This window comes from Mus caroli, chromosome 3 (assembly GCF_900094665.2).
Source record: "Mus caroli chromosome 3, CAROLI_EIJ_v1.1, whole genome shotgun sequence".
In the NCBI taxonomy this organism is placed as follows: Eukaryota; Metazoa; Chordata; class Mammalia; order Rodentia; family Muridae; genus Mus; species Mus caroli.
The window spans coordinates 61017958-61037298 of record NC_034572.1 but is presented as its reverse complement, the minus strand read 5'-3'; the positions used below and the strand labels follow the sequence as shown (position 1 = coordinate 61037298).

The following is a 19341-nucleotide window of genomic DNA, read 5'->3' as shown; positions in this document are numbered from 1 at the left end:
CCGGTTGCCCACCGCTCCTCCTCCCTACCTGGCCTGCAGGTGCTCACTACCTGCTCCCGCCCTCTGCACACTTTCCCTGTTTCCAGCTGCCTCTTCTGAAATTCCCCATCAAGGCCAAAGCCATTGGTCCCTGTCACCACCTGTCTCCTCTTTCACCTCAACTAACCTTTGGAGTGGGTTCTAAGACCTGAGGGTTGTGAAATTGCAGCAGCCGCAGGCGACAAGCCAAGTTCCCAGAGTTGGAGTCGGGGTGTGCCCTCAAGGAGGCGCCCCACTGTCCCATGTCCCCTCTCACCGCGTCATGGGGACACGCTCCCTGACCCGCTCTCCAGAGGCGCCTTCTGGTCCTTCTGCTTGGACAGGGGAGGCGAGGAAGGGCGGCGACCCGGGGGCGGAGGGGAGTGGCCGCCGTGGCCTATTTCCGCGAGCACCGCGAACCGGGTTCGGGGAGCTCAGCGCCAGCTTTCCCCAGCCACGCAGCCCCGTGGGCCCCTGCCGCCCGTGTCCATGCAGCCCTGTCGACCCCCGATGCCAGCGCTGCTGCTGAGCCTCTGGCTGCTGCCGAGCCTCGCACTAGCCGCTGCTGTCACTGAGCCCGCGGACCTGGAATACACCGTAGTCCCCCGGCAATCCTCGGCCGTGGGGCTGCCACGCGGGATCCTGCAGCTGGCGGCGCGCGCTGCGCTGCACTTCTTCAACTTCCGCGCGGGCTCACCCAGCGCTCTACGGGTGCTGGCCACCGTGCAGGAGGGCCGCGCGTGGGTGAGTGAGCCGCGACGCGGCGGGACACGCTCGGGGACCGTAGCGTTCCCAACCCGAGCTTGTGTCGCGCGAGAGGCACGGAGCCCTCCAATGCTGCCTCTGCCTTTCCGGTATTTCCGAGGCCAGAAATACTTAGCGTGTTTGGGAATGTAAGAAAAAGGTCCCATGAATAACTGCCCCTGGTCCGGGTACCCAGTGTGGATGTTGGCATGCGCACTGTGTACTCAATCTACCCATGGCTTAGACTCTATGGCTCCTACCAAAGTAGGGGAGGTGTGTGTGTACAAAAGCTAAGCCAGCTCTCTGCATCACAGACACGTTTCTAGAGTTTCGTTGTTCATGGCAGACCACCAGTGCAAGGCTTCGGGATAAAGTGGTAAAGGTTACTCAGGGGTCTGACCAGGGACCATTCAGTTCTGGTGTCCTCTTAATCTAACTAGGGAGTGGCAGGGCCGCAGTCTTCTGCATAACTGAAAGGGCGATCGAAACTTTTCAGCTCCTGGATCGCTTGCTGATTTCCGGGCAGTGACTGTAGATGTATTGCTCTCTTCATTAAACAGATTTTTAAAGGTACACAACTGCGGAGTCCCGAGGCAATGAGGCTCCCGGGATGTTCCACAAAGCCACAGATCCTCAGCCTTGCATCTTCTGTAGAGTGGAGCATAATATTTAAATTGGTGTGATGATAAAGACCATCCTCTGTCTAGCATCAGGTGATGTGAATCACCTTTGCGACTCTCAGCCTTATTTCCTTATTTCTAGAAAAAGGCAAACTACTGTGATTGTTAAATAAACAGCAACAACAAAACAATCTTTACTGTCTCAGGGACAGTCTCTACTCCAGGCTCCATCCAGCCTTTACTAGTTCACCGGAGAAATGAAGTCACAACTTAAGAGCTTGTCTTCTTCTTTGAGGAAGAGGAGCCCTGATGACAACCTCCCTCGTTATTTGGGAGGAGAATTCTCTATTAAAACAAAGAAAAAAAAAAACCCAGACTGACAAAGTTCACCAATTTTCAAATACCAGGGATTATATTCTTTTAATCCAATATGATTTTTAAAAGAAAATCATAAAATAGGACTAGTGAGATAGTTGTTGGGTAAAGGTGCCTGCTGGCAAGCTTGATATTGCGAGTTTGACCCTCTGACCAGGAGGTGGATGAAGAGACCTGCCTGACTCCCCCAAGTTGTCCTTTGACTTCCACGTGCCTGCTACGGCATGCATGGACACACATAATAAATGTCATTTAAAAATTTTAAAAAACTCCTAAAATACCTAGCATTCCTGGGCTTTTTCAGCTACCCCTTGGCATCCTTACAAAAGAAGCAGCTAGCTCTCATCATCTGAAGGAGAGCTCACTCCTTTCGGGTCAGCAGGAGCTTTGGTGCTGTTCAGCATCTGTAGTGCGTCACTTCAAGGTGACCCTAGCTCATCCCAAATGGTGTATGCACATGAACACTGATAAACGTGGGACTCTAGGCCCTGAGAAACAATGTTACATTTCCCCTTAACCTCGCTGATAATTTAACACTTAATGTGACTGCGGGAGCCAAGGAAAAGAGGCCAGTGTGCCAGGAATCAAGTTCTTCCACAAATCCAGTGAAATTGTTTTCCTTCAAAGGTTACTAAAAGTCCACCCTTAAAGACGATCAAGCAGGCCAGTGTCGAGGTGATAGACATATGCAAGATGTCTCTCACCTGCAAGGCTCTGTGAGAGTGAAGAAACCAGGGCTGGCTTCCTGGGATCTACAGCAGCTGCGGCTATTTCCTTTGTGTGTGTGTGTGTGTGTGTGTGTTGTGTCTATACCCCAGGCACCTGTCCTACCACTGAGCTATATTCCTAGTTCTTGTAATGAAATGATGTGGGCTATAGACCATGTATTCACATAATAAAAGCAGAGAGTGGTGTTTCAGATGCATGTGCATAAACTCGGTCGTGATGAGGGACTCAATTCTTGCTGTATATTTCGTCTTAAAACAAAACAAAACAAAACAAAACAAAACAAAACAAAACAAAACAAAACAAAACAAAACAAAACAAAACAAAACAAAACAAAACAAAACAAAACAAAGCATGAAAGCCAGGCACCCAAATGACTCCAGCTCTAAGATTACCTCGATTCTCTTTTTAGTGCTTCAGAGTCCTCATTCTAGAAACACTGTTGCCCTCTGGTGGTCAGATGCAGCCATCACTGCAGATTATGGTTTAAGAAAGAGCAAGGACCTGGTCCCCAGTTTCCTAATTGCAGAGGAGACTTTACAGCTGCCTGTGTTCTCTGCTATCCCTGCCTGCCTGATGTCACCTTGTTCCTGGTCATACCCTACCTTTTCATAATCAAAATTTTCAACTTTCCTGCTACCACACAGCATAGCCTCAGGACCACAGTAGGTATGGGGAAGATTCCAGGCAGTAGTGGAAGTTCTTAGGTACTGGTTGTCCTGGATCAGGCCCAGGCTCCATTACTAGAACTATTGCTTTCACTAAAATGTTGGGGATTTGAGGACAGTCTGGGCATATACTTCCTAAGAAAGCCAACACATTCTGGGATCAGCTGGTTTGGGGGAATTGGCAAACACCCATTTCTTATCCCAGATCAGACACAATGCAAACAGACAGGCAAGGTGCAGTGGGAGAAGGGGATTGCCTGTGCTTTATCGCAATAAAAACCAGTGAGTATAAATGGGTCCTTTTATTTTTATGGAGGGTCCTTTAACTAGAACTCCATGGGGTTTTCCTAGCAAGCAAGCATGTCCATAGCACATCATTTCAGTTTCAGTTATGGTTCTCTGCTAGTGGGGTGTGTGCTTGCAGAGGGTGGGATGCCCAACCCTCCAGCCTCCCTCTCCCCTTCCTCCACAATCCTGGCTCGCTCAAAACAGCAAGAGTTAAAGAGACAACCTCATCAATTCTTTCTGGAGCATTTAACTTGGATTTATGAGTGTGCTTGCTAGCTTGGTGGTGGTGGTGGTGGTGGTGGTGGCAGTGGTTTGGTTTGCTTTTGTCATCTTCTGACAAAAAGGAAGTAAGAAGGAACCTCAGCTGAGAACAATGTCTTCGTCAGATCCGCCAATAGCTAAGTCTCTGGGGGGGTGTTTTCTTGGTTAATGATTGATGTGGAAAGGTCCAGCCCCTGGGCAGGTGGTCTCAGGTTGTATTTAAAAAAAAAAAAAAAAAACAGTGGGTGCTGAGCAACCCATAGGGAGCCAGTAAAGCCCTGTGACCTTTGCTTGAGTTCCTGCCTCGGCTTCCCCCCAGTAAGAGACTGTTCTGGGAAAGTGTAAACCAGAGAAATCCTTTCCTCCCCAAGTTGCTTTTGGTCATGGTCTCTAAGCAGGTAGGAAGCCAATATGGCCAATGGCCTTGACACACTTGTATACCTATTCTTCACCGCTCACCCAACATTAGATTTCTAACTAGGTAGTAAGTGAATGGCAAGTGGCCAGCCTGTAGGTATGTAGGCAAGCTATCAGGCCACCCTTGTCAGGCCAGAAGGTAGAGCAGTGGCTGTACTTCCAGGATTCAAAGTAGCATGGATCTGAAGCAGGAGCAAAATGTGTCCCCTGGGCCATACAGCTCCAAGTGCACATACTCCACTAAGAAAGAGCCTCACCACTTTTCCATCTGCGGAGCACTTTAGTCCAGCATCAGACACCTAATCACGGCTCCTCTTGAAGGCTTGCCTCCATTAATGTCAATAATTCAGGGTCAGTCTTAAGAATAGGAAAGCAGTGCATTATGTAGAATGCATTACATGGAAGCTAACACTGGGGACCTCAAGAGACTGCGGTGCATATGCAGGAGGGAAGATAATACAAGAGGAAAGCGAAAGCATGTTTTCTTTCACTGAAAGAAAGCACTTTACCGCTTTTAGGGCCTTCACAAGACAACAGCCAAATCAGAAGCACCCCTGTGTGGACCATTCTCGCTTCAGACCTGCACCCCGCCTAATGGGGGAGACACTGTAGCACAGAGCAGAGAGGTAGCACACTCCCACCCTGGCATGACCATGCTTAGGCACAGTATAGTCTTTGCCCCATCATTCCAGCTCCCAGAGGGCAGAGTCTGGGTCTGCATTGGGTGTGGAATGTCAGCAGGGGTAAAAATTTTGCCTGGCTTTCTTTGCAATTTGCACCCAAATTACCTAAGCTAACTGTACCCAGATGAGCTAGCAAGTGGGCACACCCTCAACCAATCCATAGGCTTTGTTTCTATTCCCCCCTCCTGTTCACAACACTTTAATTTGGTTTCCTACGTGTAAGACCAGGATGTTTGTATTTATGTGGTATTGGTAGTGCTCCACCTAAAACCTAGTGGGGGTGGGGTGGTCGCTCTACACGGGATTCTGCCCTAGAGTCTTCCTTTAAGGCTCAGAATGGTGCTACTGGAAACTGAACACAAATACTCAATGCCTAAAAGAGTGATCTTTAATATTAAATAATACACAGTTACAATGACTGCTTAGCAGTGAGTCATTCCATGCTTAGATGTGCACACATGCAGGCAGGGCAGTGGCAACTCACCCGGAGAATGTTTATTAAATAAGAGAGCCAAGTCCACGCTGGTTAAGGCTAGTAGGCATAACAAGTGTCTAGTCTGGGTTATTTGTTATGGTTGTTCAGGGCATATCCGCCCCTAGAATCCAGTTACGAAAGAGAAGCGTGTGTGTACTTGCAAAGAAGATGAACGTGAATCCACAGGCTCACCCAGGGCACGTGTCCACGGCAAAGATTACATTAGGGATCACAACTAATTTTCTCTATTCCTTCTTATCACCATATGACAAGTTACCATAGTGCTAGTGGGTTTGAAACATGAAATAGATTCACTCGTAGTTCTGGAGGTCAGAGGTTGAACATGGGTCACACTGGGCTGACAGCAAAGTGCCCCAGGGCCTCCATTGCCCTGGGAGTGTAGGGGAAGCCCCATTGCCTTGCCTCTTCTTGGTGTCAACTGTGCTCTTGGTTCATGGTTCTGTCTCTTATGCTCAAAGCCATCTGTGTCACATCTGTCTCCAAAATAAACTAGGGTCATTTTATCAATCCATATAATTAGTGAGTGACCCTGGGGAAATCCCATTTCGAAACAATGTCTATAGGGACATTTTTTTGCCCAAGCACACCAGTCCCGAGGCCCTTTAAAATACTTCCCACATTACCAGGCATTATAGTTCTTGGGAACTGGCTGCCCTCGCTCCCTTTGCTTCGATCTTGAAACTGTGGCAGTATTTTATTGTAACTGCCTGTCTTCTGTCTAACTTCCTGGACCAGGTGCTATTCTGACCGGACTTTTGAACCGTCAGCTTTATTTTCTTTGTAGTCATGTCTTCTGATTATACCAGAAGCTTCTACGGGTCAGGACGTGTCACATGACTTCAGCTCCTTCGCTATGATGGCACAAGGCCTTGCTGCAGGCAAGGTTCAGATAACTGTTAAATGAAATCACAATAGCAGGGAGGGTGCTGAGATCACTGGGAAACTTAGAGACGGCCAGGCCAAGGCCCTTCTGCTCCCTCCTCACTGGACAGAGGAGACCTTGGAAGCTGTGTATATCCTATAGTTAGCCTTCCCTTCCACTACGGGCCCAGAGATGAACCAAGCTGCGGACAGGTCCTGGCAATTTCCCTTCTGCTTTTCTTCCCCAGGTCAAGAACTCGAATCCAGATTCTGCCAAATGGAAGTCAACACACCTTTCATCTTGGCCCACTGAGTCTGGCTGCTAATGCACAGTGTCCACAGCAAAAGATTTCCCTGTGCTCTACTGGCTGTGGCCTGTTCTGACAGTAACCAACTTTTGTAATATAAACTCAGTTTGTTTTATCAACCCTTGCCTGGAAAGAGAAAATGCAATAATATAATTCCGAGGTATAATGTAATATGCAGTCTGTCCAGAACCTAAGAATGGTACAACAATTTTTAGTCACAAATGAGTTCTTTTTCTCCAACTGAGCCTGACTCATAAAAGCAACCTTATGAGGTGGGGAGGTTTGCCTTTCTTGGAACAGTGTGGCATTTATGCTTTCTCACCCAAGATGAAGCCGGAGGGGACATTTAGAAGCAGAATGTTAGAGTGGTGTGTCCCAGTGGTTCCAGGGGAGACTAGAAGCCGCTGAGCTCTTGACAATGCAACCTGCTTCTTCTCATGTGCCTACCTCCCCCAAGATGGGCAGTAAGAGAAAGGGATCGGGCCAGGGCTTAGCTAGCAATGGCAGAGAGGAGAAAGGAGGCAGGATTTTCCTGGAGCATGGGAATGCCTTTCACACCGGAGCTTCGAGCTTCGGGTGACACATCATTCAAGTTCTTGTGTTGTAAATGAGCTTAGAGGGTTACATTTGTGACTGTGCTCTTAAGATGGGTGCACATCTGCCGTTTGTCTTTCGGTCCCTCAGTTTCTGTACTCTCTTATACTTTTATACTCACACCTCACAAACCAATGATTTTATACAGTAATTCAGAAACAAAGCAAAGGCTGGGAAACCATTACCATTAGTTAGAGCCTACGAAGATTCTCTCCAGATGCAGAGGGAACCATCTTGGATCCATTAGTATGAAAATAACTTTGTGGTTAATGATGAACAGCTTTTACTGAAAATAAGACCCGAATTAGTAGAGCTGCACTTAGAACCTGTGCTTTTTACTTTTTGGTGCTTACACAAATGCCATATATAGCAGCTGGCACTGGCACAATGGTTCTTGCTTTCTGTGGTTTGTTACTCATGGTCAATAGCAGAAATACTAAGTGGGAGATTTCAGAAATAAATAATTGCTAAGTTTTAAATTCCTTTTCATCCTGATAGTATGAAATCTCATGCTAGCCCACTCTGTCCCGCCCTGTATGTGAGTCACCCAATTGTCTAGTGTGCCCACACTGTAAGTGCTACCTGCCTTTGAGTCACCTGGTGGCTATCCCAGTTATCAGGTCACCTGGCACAGCACCGTAGGGCTTCTGTTGAAGCAACTTTATCTACTAAGGATGCTAGAGTTAGCATTGTTAAATGTTATCATTGAATATTATAGCTGTTCTATTTTATTATTGTTCGTTCTCACTGTATTGGCCAGGGTTCTCTCATGGAACAGAACTGATAAAATGTACATATAACTTAGTATGATTTATTAGCTTGCCTTACACAGTGAGAGGCAGGATGGTCCCTGAAGAATGGAAAGCCCATGAAACCAATGGCTGCTCACTTCTTTCTAAGAAGAAAACAAGCCAATGATTCAGTCCTAACGTGAGGCCAGCCAAAGTCCCAGAGTAACTGTGCAAGTGTCTATTCAAAGGCTGACCAATCTTGAGTCTGCAGATAATGGCTGCTGTAATAATGCCTGCCCACGATGTCAAATGTACCAGAACACAGTGTGCATGTATGGAATTATGAGAGAACAAACTTTACTATTAAAAGTAGTCACTCAACTTCTTTCAAAATTTTAAATAAATTCTAAACAAAGTGCTGCATAGGTCCAGAGGAGGAGAAGTCCCGAGTGAGGAAGCTTCCTCCTCCTTCCATCTCTGTTCCATCTGCACTTCGAGCTTGTTAGACCCACATTCAGGGTGTGTCCACCCTTCTCCCTCCCATTCATCACAGGGCAATCATCTCAGGAAACTCTCACAGACACACCCAGAAGTGAGCTTTACTAATGGTCTAGGCATTTCTCTATCCAGTAAAGTTAACTCCTAAGATTAGCCTAGCAATCCCTTACTGTGCCTACATTACTGACAGTACCATAGGCATGCATTTATAGGACAAACACACCACATATGGGGCTCAGTATTGTCTGTGTTTCCAGACATCCACTACAGGTCTTAGGACACACCCCTGCTGTGATATCTAATATCTGTTGTCAACTTGACTATATCTGGAATTCACTAAAACCCAAGCAGCTGGCTACCCCTGTGAGAGATTTTTCTTGATGTCAACCTTGAGGTTGGAAGACACACCCTAAATCTGGGAACCTGTGAAGTCAGAAGGCTCACCTTAAATCTGGGCCACACCTTTTGGTGGCAGCTCACCTTTTGGACAGGGGAGAACAGAGCTTTTACTCTGCCTGTTTCCCTCACTCTCACTGACAAGTTTATCTGCCCTGATGCTGAGGGCTTTCCAGGTTGCTGACTGCTACAGTTACTGAAGCCTCTTCTGTAAGCACCAAAAAGCACCGGAAATCCTGGTGTGAATCATTTAACAAACTCACTGAGACCAATGTATTTGATTATCCGGATTCACTTATTATGAGAAGCAAAGAATTTAGGGACTTTACGCATAAAACTTGAAACATAAGGAAAATAATGGCTCTGGCTCATTGCTTCTAGCATCTCTGGATAAACTAACAAAGGAAAAGAACGCACTCAGTGATACAGTTGCCTGGCCCCAGATGTGTATAAAGAGTCTAAAGTTTTCTCAGTGTCCCGTGGAAGAGTATCTCCAGCAACCATGGAGTTCAAGTTGTAGAAAATCAAACCAAAGCCCTAACTCTGATTGGCAGAATTACAACAAAAATTAAAATCCCAGCCTCAGAGGGTATCTAGAGTTTAAATACTAATTAGTAAGGCATGAGATGCGGTAACTAGGGATGGAGATGTGAAGGAGGACCCTACTGAATGGAGAACTTTGACCCCTAAGATTCTCAAGGGTTTAATCTCACCTGACGGAAGTCCCATACCCTTCCCAGTTAGCTTTCTCTGCCTCATGCTTGTGGATAAGATAAAGTTACTCAGCCCCCATGTCTGCCTACCTGCATGCCTGCCTGCCTCCTGCCTCCTGCCTGCCTGCCTACCACCTGCTGCAATGCTTCCCAGTGTGATGGCCATGGACTCTAACCCTCTGGAACCAGGAGCCCGGTATGAAATGCTTTCCTGTATAAACTGCCTTGGTCACACTGTTTAAGACACCTGCTCTTGAGAGGGGAATACTATTCAGCAAAGTACTTATTCTTGTAATAGGAAGCGAAGAGTGATTTTTCTTTAAAAACTGGAAACCTGCCCATACCAGATTGACAGTGTGTCAGTTGCTGCTGAAGCAGAGGGTAGACTTACCACCTTGATTCCTGAAGCATCATAGCTTGATTCTCCAGAGACTCCAGGTGTTCACACTCACGCTGATTGCGAGACTTACTGGTCACTCCCTATCCCTCAGAACCTCAGCAGTCCCACCCAGCAGCTAGACAGAACTTCTCCAAGTGTGGTCCTGGGCCCAGCAGCCTTGATATCAGCTGGGATTTGTTGAAATGCAAATTCTCAGACTCCACCCCAGACTGACAGGATTAGTCCTCGGTGGGTGGGCCCAGCACACAGAGTTTTGGCAAGCCCCCTGGGGCACTCTGCTGAACACCCGCAATACAAGAATAAAGTCATTAGAAGAGACCTCCTCTAACCCAGCCCCTACCCAGTACTGTGACCTCAACCCCAAGTCTACCCGGTGTCAATGTGTTAGCTCTCCAGCTGGGCTGCTCCTGAGTAGTGGCAGTTTTTCTTTCTCTTGTTGTGTTAGTCCTAATTTTTTCTGGCACTTTGCACAGCTATCCTGAACCACGATTCCATTCACAATTTGTCCCAAAGGATCTGTCCTTGGGGTTCTTTCTACATCTTTGTGACCAAGCTGTTAAGGATTGTATTGTATCTTCCCAAAGGCATCTGTTGAAGTCCTAACCCAGCTGGTGAGTGTTCCCTTACTGTAGAGTCTTGGGATAGGTAATCAAGGGATGATGGGTCATACTGTATTAGCCTGGGCCTTAGATCCAGTGACTTCTGTCCTTATAAAAGGACCATGAGAAGATACAGACAGCCAGAGGGAAGAAATGCATTCAAAGGCAGAGGCAGAGACTGGAGTGATGCAGTTGCAAGCCAGGGATGCCGGGAAGAGGAAAGATGGATTCCACCTGCAGTCTCAAATGGAGCTAGTCCTGCTGACACCTTGACCCTGGACTTCTAGCCTTCAGAACTGAGAGAGGAAAACTACCTGTTGTTTTCAGCCACCCAGTTTGTGTTCCTTTGCTAGGAAACCCTAGCAATCAACACACAGACCCTTCCTGGCCAGTCCCTCCCAGAGAAAGATTCTCATCTACAGGAGCTGGTTTGCAGGCACAGCACAAGGTCCATCTGGAGCCAAGGCTTCATCTCACCTCTTCCTCATGCATACACACCAGCAGACAGCTTGCAGTCTCCTTTTTCTTAGAAGGGACTGCTGAGATCTGCTTTTGTCACCTCTGTGCTTGCAATCTGGGAAGGATGGGCTCTGGGGATAGGCCACATGCGACAACTGGGGGCTCTTGACTGGGCAATCCCTTGTTCTGGGCCAAGTTGCCTGTTTCTTCGTATATAAAATAGCAATGGTGAGAATATCCTACCTCAAGGTGTGGTGATGTAAGTTCCTGCACAGGATCTATGTGATGTCAGGTAGGGCAGAGAGTAGAGTGGTAGATGTACATGGGTGGACGGGTGGCAAGATAGATGGATAGACAGATGGATGGACAGACAGACGGATGGATGGGCTTGACTGAATGTAATAGGTACAGACATAGAACTAAATCCGTTCCCTCCCTGTGCTTTGCCACTTGCTTTGTTTGTTTAAGTACTAAATAGACACAGTATTGATTTGATAAGGATCTGAGGAGTGTTTCTCTTACCAAAAAAGAAAGATCGATGGATGGTGAATCTGGGTCTTTGAAGGCACCGCACTGTATGCAGTGGGCCTTTAAAAGTAGGCCTCCCGCACTGTCAAACGACTGCAGGTCAAGCGCAAGAATCCAGAAGGACAGTACAGCCAGGAGAGGCAGGCACAACTCTTCCCATGGCCACTGGAAAGCAGGCACTAAGGAATCTGCAAGCAAAGTGCCCAAAGCCCAGATTCAAATATAACCCATACACTGCTAATGGTCCAGGTTATAAGGCATTGTGTGCTAGACTGGAGCACATAAACTGTTCACCCAGAATTGAAAAGAAGTCTGCAGTAAGGAGTTGCTAATCCCCCTGTGGTAGTCACATGACCACTTGCTTTGTTTGCCTTTTCTTAGCAAAGAACTTTATTTTGGAAAACATGAGAATAGTGCTTTCTGCCTCTGGCTATGTTTAAGAAAAGTGGGATGGCCTCATCTGTTTTGCAGATGGTCAGTTTGGGTGGCATGAGATGCTGGGCATTAGATGCTCTGACTTCATTGCAGCCTGCTCTCTGTGGTGGGAAAGCTAGGGCTGGCTCCCCTCTGCCCAGTGTTGGATTCACCTCCAATAAAAATGAATTGAATGGGCTCACTTTTCACAACACAGATGTAGCAAGCAGTCTATTGTTCAAGATGCTGAGAAAGATTGTGTGGTGGGCAAGAGGGATTCAGCTGGCCATGAGTAGCTATCCCAGGACCTGGGAGTTGGGCTGGATTTAAAACCTTGCATTGTGTTTCACACATTCCTGGACCCAGTTGCTCTAACAGTGAGAAAACTATGAAAACACTAAGCTAAGCTATGAAATGGGGCACTTACACCAAGTCACTGTGGGTTGGACTAATTTAAGTTCTTTGGGTTTTGTTGTTGTTGTTTTAAAATTTATTTATCTTATGTATATGACTATACCGTCATCAGACACACCAGAAGAGGACATCAGATCCCATTACAGATGGTTGTGAGCCACCATGTGGCTGCTGGGAATTGAACTCAGAACCTTTGGTAGAGCTGTCTTAACCGCTGAGCCATCTCTCCAGCCCAGGTTTTTGTGGTTTTCTTTTTTTTAGAAGCCTGTTTCTAAATTTGTTTTTGGAAAGGTACAGGGATGGGTGGGGGTGGACGTCAAAGATGTTGATGAAACAACTTCCTGGTTCAAGGTCCATACTTAACTTTCCTTAGTGGCAAGGGTGGGGGAGGAGAGAGAGAGAGATCATTTTTATGCTTGTCCCCATTCCCACCACCCTCCCAGTGACAACAATTTCCAAATGTCAGCTGCATATGCTATTTGAAACTGTTTTATGGAAGACATGTTGGTCTGTGTGCGAATCAGGGTTTTTTCGGATTTGTCCATGCTGCTGGACATGTGCCTGCTTTGTTCCCTAGGTTTGCTGTATACTATTCCACGCAGGCTCCGCCATGTTAGCTGCTTGAAGTCAGCCTCTAACATCAGCATACCACACGATAGCACAGTGAACACCCTCATGAGTCAGCCCATCATCAGTCGGCTCACAGCTCCTCTGAGACATACAGAGCAGGGTTTCTAGGTTGGGGAATGCCCATACAGATTTGGTTTGGTCAGTTATGAAGACTGGTGACCCCCAGGTTGTACCAGGCTAACCTCCCAGCAGTCAGGCAAGGCAGTTGTAACCCCAAGTCATGACCTACAGCAGATCCCATCTACCTGGCCATGGCGCGTATCTAGGAGCTACACGGTGACAACCCACACTTCTTTACTTTGAATTTCCTTCTGGTGAGCTCAGACAGGCTTTCAGAGCTATCTTAGAGTGCTTAGCTCATGGAGAGTGTTCAGGAAGTACCCAGTGCTGGCCCAGTCTGATGTCTATTGTTTTGCAAACAGGAGCATTTCAAATAACCCTTGATGTTAGCATGTTGTCTCAATATAAAATGTGTTCCTGGCATTGAATTATGGCCTCTTGTCACTAAACAATGGAGACATGTACTGAGAATTGCAGAGTTGGGCCATTTGCCCTTGTATGACCATTATTGTGTGTCATCACACAAAAGCAGATGGAATAGGTCACTCAGAGTGGCTCATTAATGCAACCAAGAGATGCGTGAGGACAAACTGTGCTCAGTTGCGGCTAACCTAGTACATCATACTGTTCGACCACAAACCTTTGCTTTTTAGGTAGGATATGTTTTAAAATGTTAAAAGCATACCACAATAAGCACATGACCAGGAACATGGTAATGTATTATCAAGTGTTGTACATTATATGTAATTCGAGAGGCTACACTTTTAAGATTAATTTAGTGTGTGTGTGTGTGTGTGTTTAGGAGCCCATGGCGACTAGAAAAGAGCAACAGAGCCTCTGGAGCTAGGCTTCAGATGCTGTGAGCCACCTATTATGACTGCTGGGAACCAAACTCAAGTCTTCTGAAAGAACAGTTAACCACTGGGGCATCTCTCCAGCCTGTGTGGTACATTTTCATTCAACCAGAGTGGCATATTAATCTTATAGAACCACATATTTGTGGTCCATGGTTAACCAAATAGCACTGTGCATAACGTGTGACTGTGTACAACTTCTTTTAGTACCTTCCTTTTCAAAATTCAGATTTACTTATTTATGTGTGTGTCTGTCTGTCTGTCTGTCTGTGCAGCACATGTGTGCCTGAGGCACACACATCATGAGAGATCATCAGAGCCCCTGGAACTAGAGTTAAGGATGGTTGGGAGTCACCATGTAGGTTCAGGGAATTGAACCTGGGACTTCTGTGAGAGCAGCCAGTGCTCTAGATTCTCCAGCCCCTCCTTTGTACCTTCTAATGGACTTGTGCCACCACAGCATGCACTTCTGACCACGTGTACTTCAGGGTCCCCACCTTGGCTCCAGCCCCTCTGCCCTTGTGTCCCCTCAGGAAGCTTCCTGCGTCCTGTTCCATCCTACCTCCTTGTAGTGGGTATCCATTTTCTGTAAGTCAAGCTCACTATAACATGCTAGGCAACCCTTGCCCACCTAGTCAGCTGCTTCCTCCACTGATTTTAGCCTGTCTGTCCTTCAGCCCCCTAGCTGCTCCTCAGACCCTTTGACCCTTCCTTCCCCTGTGTGAGATGACACACCCGCTCCCGTCCCCGCCCCCAGAATCAGCTCCTCCCCAGTCTTCAGAGTTGAACTCAAACGTCACCTCCAGACTCCTCGATTAGATCAGTCATCCTTTCAAAGCCCATAAGTCAACTCTAATCAGATCTCCATGTCCACAGTGGCCTATAACTGAGTCCTTTCTGCTCTGGGCTGCCCGAGGGCAGACAGTGGTATTGTTTTTGCCTGCTTTCCCCTCACCTAGCCTAGGGTTGGAGTAAGGCAGACATGCTGTCATCCTAGAGTGGATACTGCTGAATGAGAAGGCTGCCAATCAAGGAATGGGGTGAGAGTCAAAGCTCAGGCCCCACCCCAGATGAAGGCAACCCCCCCCCCACTTTATGCTGACTCCTGGGTTTATCTCACACAGGCCAGCTAAGTAGCTTGTGACTTGGGGTAAGGAAGAGGGGAGAGGCTTTGGGGAGATTAGATAAGAGCGAGACTTGATACTTGATAAAGGACAACTAAAAGTACTAGAATCCTATTTTGGATCTAATGTAGAAGCATTCAAGGGTATCTAGTTAAAATAAGCAAGTCCAATAGGAAAGAAGTAACTCTCCAGAGACGCTGACTCAGCTGGAAGCCTTGATGAACCTGGTCCCGGTCCTCTGCTTCCCCCTCCTACCCAAGAATAGTCTATTGGGCCCTCACTTAGCTTCATGTGTTTCCAAACACCTGGTCATTCAAACACTCTTAAGCCCCTCCCGGCCTTTAATCCCAGCACTTCAGGGCAGAGACAGGTGGATCTCCTCCGTGAGTTTTAAACAGTGCTAGCTTTTTCAGGCTAGCCAAGGCTACAAGGGAGACCCTACCTCAAACAAACAACAACAAAAATCAGTAAATGTGCAGAATTATTTAAGAAGAAGGAAGCCCCTCCCCCAAGAAGTGCAAATCAGCAGCCCTGATCTGTTCCTGACATGAAAGCTGACGTTCCTCTTGACGCTTCTGGATCTCATCGCTGGAGGGTCTCGTCTAGCTCTCTGCTAAGTCCTCCTGCACACCTCAGATGCTTCCCATCCGGCCTGGCTCCTTCCTCCTTCTCTTCTCTCGCAGTGCTCCTCTTCACCCCTGCCCCCTCCACCCCTGCTCCTCTCATCTGAGGGCCATTCTGGCTCCCACAGAGAAGACAGCACAGAGTAATGACAGCCTAGGGAACATACCAGGTCCTCAGGGTCACATGTGGAGCCCAGAGCCAGAGCAGCCCTTAAAGGGCTAGAACCTGTGGCAAGGAAAGTCGCCTTCTTTGGGCTCTGACCATCCCCTCTGATATACCAAATCCTACCCTTTTTTTCTGCATTTTTGTGGAGCTAATGATGACTCAGTGCAGGAGCTGGTAAGATGGCTTAGTGTGTATAAATGCTTGCACTGTTAATCCCACCAGGTGAGAATGAGACCACTACCACAATTTTTTTTTTGAACCAAAACAGGCTTTATTAAATACTGGCCAGGACCATGGAAAACAGACAGCTCCATACCTAGGATTCCGAGTATGGCACCAGTTTATATTAGCCACAGGGTTATAAAGGCAGAGCCCACGAGGCTATATACTTCCTGGCTTCATTCAATCAGAAGCAAGCATACGCCTTGACTTGCATCCTGCCTACAATGTGACCAAGCGCACATCCTGTGCAGTTGGTGCAACCAAGCTTGTTTACAGAAGCGAAAACCCAGAGCTTGTTATCTTACATGAAGTACAGCCCCCAGCATTCCAAGGAAGCTACTTGTCATTGAGCAAGCGGTACTTACAGGTTAGAGGCTTTGTGTGTGTGTGTGTGTGTGTGTGTGTGTGTGTGTGTGTATGTGTGTATGACAAAATTATTTAAGGTTAAAACATCAGCCATCACACCACCAAGTTTAATGACCTGAGTTTGGTCCCTGACACACCCACATGCTCAGAGAGAACCGTCTCTTGCAAGTTACCCCTCTGACCTCCTTCACACACACACACTCACACACACACACACACACACACACACACCAAAGAAATAATTTAGAAATTTTTACAAGTTACTTCAGGCCTTGCCTGCTGCAGAAAACCTTCCTAAACTCAGGACTCACACTCGGCCACATTGACTGTCCATGGCTTCCATAACGGAAGTAGGTTCTGGGACAGCTGGCTAGGATAGTCTGTCTCTTAGCTCCCATTGCCTGATGGAGGAATGGGTGGACAGAGAGACTTTTGTGCAGCTCTGGTAACATATTGAAAGCTTACAAGGAACCCCAACAAGCACCATTCTCTTCCACAAACAGCCATACATTTCCATATTTAAGTATTTTCTACATAAATGAATGCCATTTACTGCTGGCTCTTATCCAGATATAATTGTAGGGATGGATGGCATCTGATCTATTTAAGATAAAATAACTATGTTTAGTCATTGTGTCTTTGGGCCAAACTTCAAATGAAATTCATGATAAAATTCCATTTAATCAGCATTATGTGAGATGACTTCAGCTCTATGTAACACAAAATTCCCTTTTTTTCTAAGATAATGCTTTTTAATGAATGATCATTTTGTTTTGTTTTTTAAAATGATGGCAAATAATATAAAAATTCTAGATAATTTAAATGTACTCAAAAAAATATGTGCTAGAATTAGTTCAGAAGCTTAAAACATGCAAACATGCATAGGGAGTTTGCCTGCCTGCTACAAGGGGAGGCCGTATCAGCCAGCTTTTTGTTGCAACATGTGCTTAGGACAATCTATTCACAAAGGGATAAAGCTTCACTTTTGACTCACAGTTTCAGAGTTTCCATCCATCATGGCTCTGTCTCACGGTGTCTGAGGGGAGAAAGCAGATCACAGGCCCACTTCATGCCCAGGAAGGAGAGGATAGAAAAGGGTGGAGACTAAGCAATGTCTCTCGCAATGGCATGTGTCAGTGGCCTCAAGACCTGTCATTGGACCCCACCTCTCCCTGTGGTGCCCTGAGGCGCTAAGCCTTAAAGCCTTTAGCACAGGATCTTTAGGGATCACTTAATATCAAAGACTATGACAAAGAGCATAAGATCTGAAAACTTCTCCAATTATTTCTGCCTGTAGGGCATCACTAGATCTAGACGTGGCGGCTGCCTGACTGTCCTTCATTCCCCTGCGTGGATACTGCATTGTTTCAGGCACCTCCCTTGATGCTCTTACTCAAAAATTCACTGCTCCCTTGTTGCCTATATTCTATTTGACCAAGCATAACACAAGGAAGCCTTCATCTATGTTCCTGTTGCCTGTAGCCCGAGTGCCCAGATCTGGGCCTGGGGCAGGTGTAGAGCACCCAGGGGAAGGAGGAACTGCCACCCTGCTGGTGCATATGTCCGTTTCTCATTTAACTACTGTCACAAAAGTCAGCTTCCACTCTGTGTTCACCACATCCTTTCCCCAGCTTCATCTTTCTGAGTAGGTACCAAACCGTAAGCAGAATAGTCCAGTCAGTTCAAAGTCTCTCTTTTTCAAGACTCTCCAGTTTTACTGGGGCATATATACAGCAACTCCACAGACATATCACAGTGCTCCAAGGACATAATGCTTTTAATATTTTTTAAAAGTTTTTGTGTATGAGTATGTATCTGCATGTATGTAAATGCATTATACCCATGTCTCCCTGGAGTCCAGAAGAGGGCACTAATTCCCTTGGTACTGGAGTTACAGCTTTAAGCCACAATCTGGGTGCTAGGAATTGAACCTGGGTCTCCTGAAAGGGGAGAAAAATGCTCTTAACCAATGAGTCATCTCTCCAGCCCCAAGAACATGATTTGCTGTCCCTGTACCCCTAGATGTCCTAGAACGCACTATGTAGAGTGGGCTGACCTCAAACTCACAGAAATCTGCCTGCCTCTGCCTCACAAGTGTTAGGATTAAAGATGAGTGCCACCGTAACCCAACAGGAATATTCTGGATATGAAAATGATTATATTCCTCCCAATGTGTTAAGATGAAGTTTTTGTATTTCAGGTTGACCCTCAAGAAGGCTGCGAAGTGGACTTGGTATTTAGCACAGAGCAATATAACCCCGAGCAGGTAAGCCGTCCCGATTAGCGATACAGCCTATTAGCAAGGTCTTGCCTTTGGAGGAAGAAGTGAGAATATGAACAAGTAAAGCCTGGAGGTTTTCATTTTTCATTCTATTTGTTTGCAAGAATAAAAGAACAAAGCATAAGAGACTGAGTGCCCACCACAGCAGTGGGGCGGACCGGTAGGTGGCAAGTGAACTCACCCTTTACAATGATAGGAAAATAGCTTTTTGAGCATGCTGCAAAAAGGGCAGGGGGATGGGCTGTAACTAGAAAGAAAGTAGCCTGCAGGCAAGGCAAAATTGCTGGGGAGACTCCATTGAGTTTTACAATTATAGCAAATATTTTCTTAAATCAATATGCTCAGCTTTCATTTTTAAGTATTTTAATTTATTCTTTGAAAATTTCATACATATACAATGTATTTGAACTTCTCTACCTCCCAAGGACCTGACACCCACCAACCTACCTTCCTCCTCCAAGGACATTATTATTACTACTGTGATTATTAGGAGTAGCCCATTGAGGCTGATTAGTATTGATCACATACAGATATATTGGGGGCCATCCACTGGGGCATGGGCAACCTACCAGTGGCTACATCACCAAGGAAAAGTGAGTCTCCCCTCCCCATCGGCCATCAACTGCCAATAGTTCCTCAGCTAGGGGTGGGGCCTCAGCAGGCCACCACATCTACCATGTCAGGGAAGACAGCTTTAAAAAATGGTTCTGTGCCGGGCGTGGTGGCGCACGCCTTTAATCCCAGCACTTGGGAGGCAGAGGCAGGCGGATTTCTGAGTTCGAGGCCAGCCTGGTCTACAGAGTG

The 19341-nt window shown here is 46.7% G+C and overlaps 1 protein-coding gene across 1 annotated transcript in view; it reads left to right on the top strand.

Annotated features, from left to right (window-relative positions):
* The first annotated feature begins 301 nt into the window (after positions 1–301).
* The window catches only part of Rarres1 (retinoic acid receptor responder 1), a 35326-nt gene continuing 16286 nt past the window's right edge, over positions 302–19341 (top strand). The window contains exons 1-2 of the mRNA XM_021158372.2: positions 302–762; positions 18457–18522. Coding sequence (XP_021014031.1) covers positions 508–762; positions 18457–18522 — 321 coding nt within the window. The 5' untranslated portion in view covers positions 302–507. The remainder of the gene's footprint in view (positions 763–18456; positions 18523–19341) is intronic.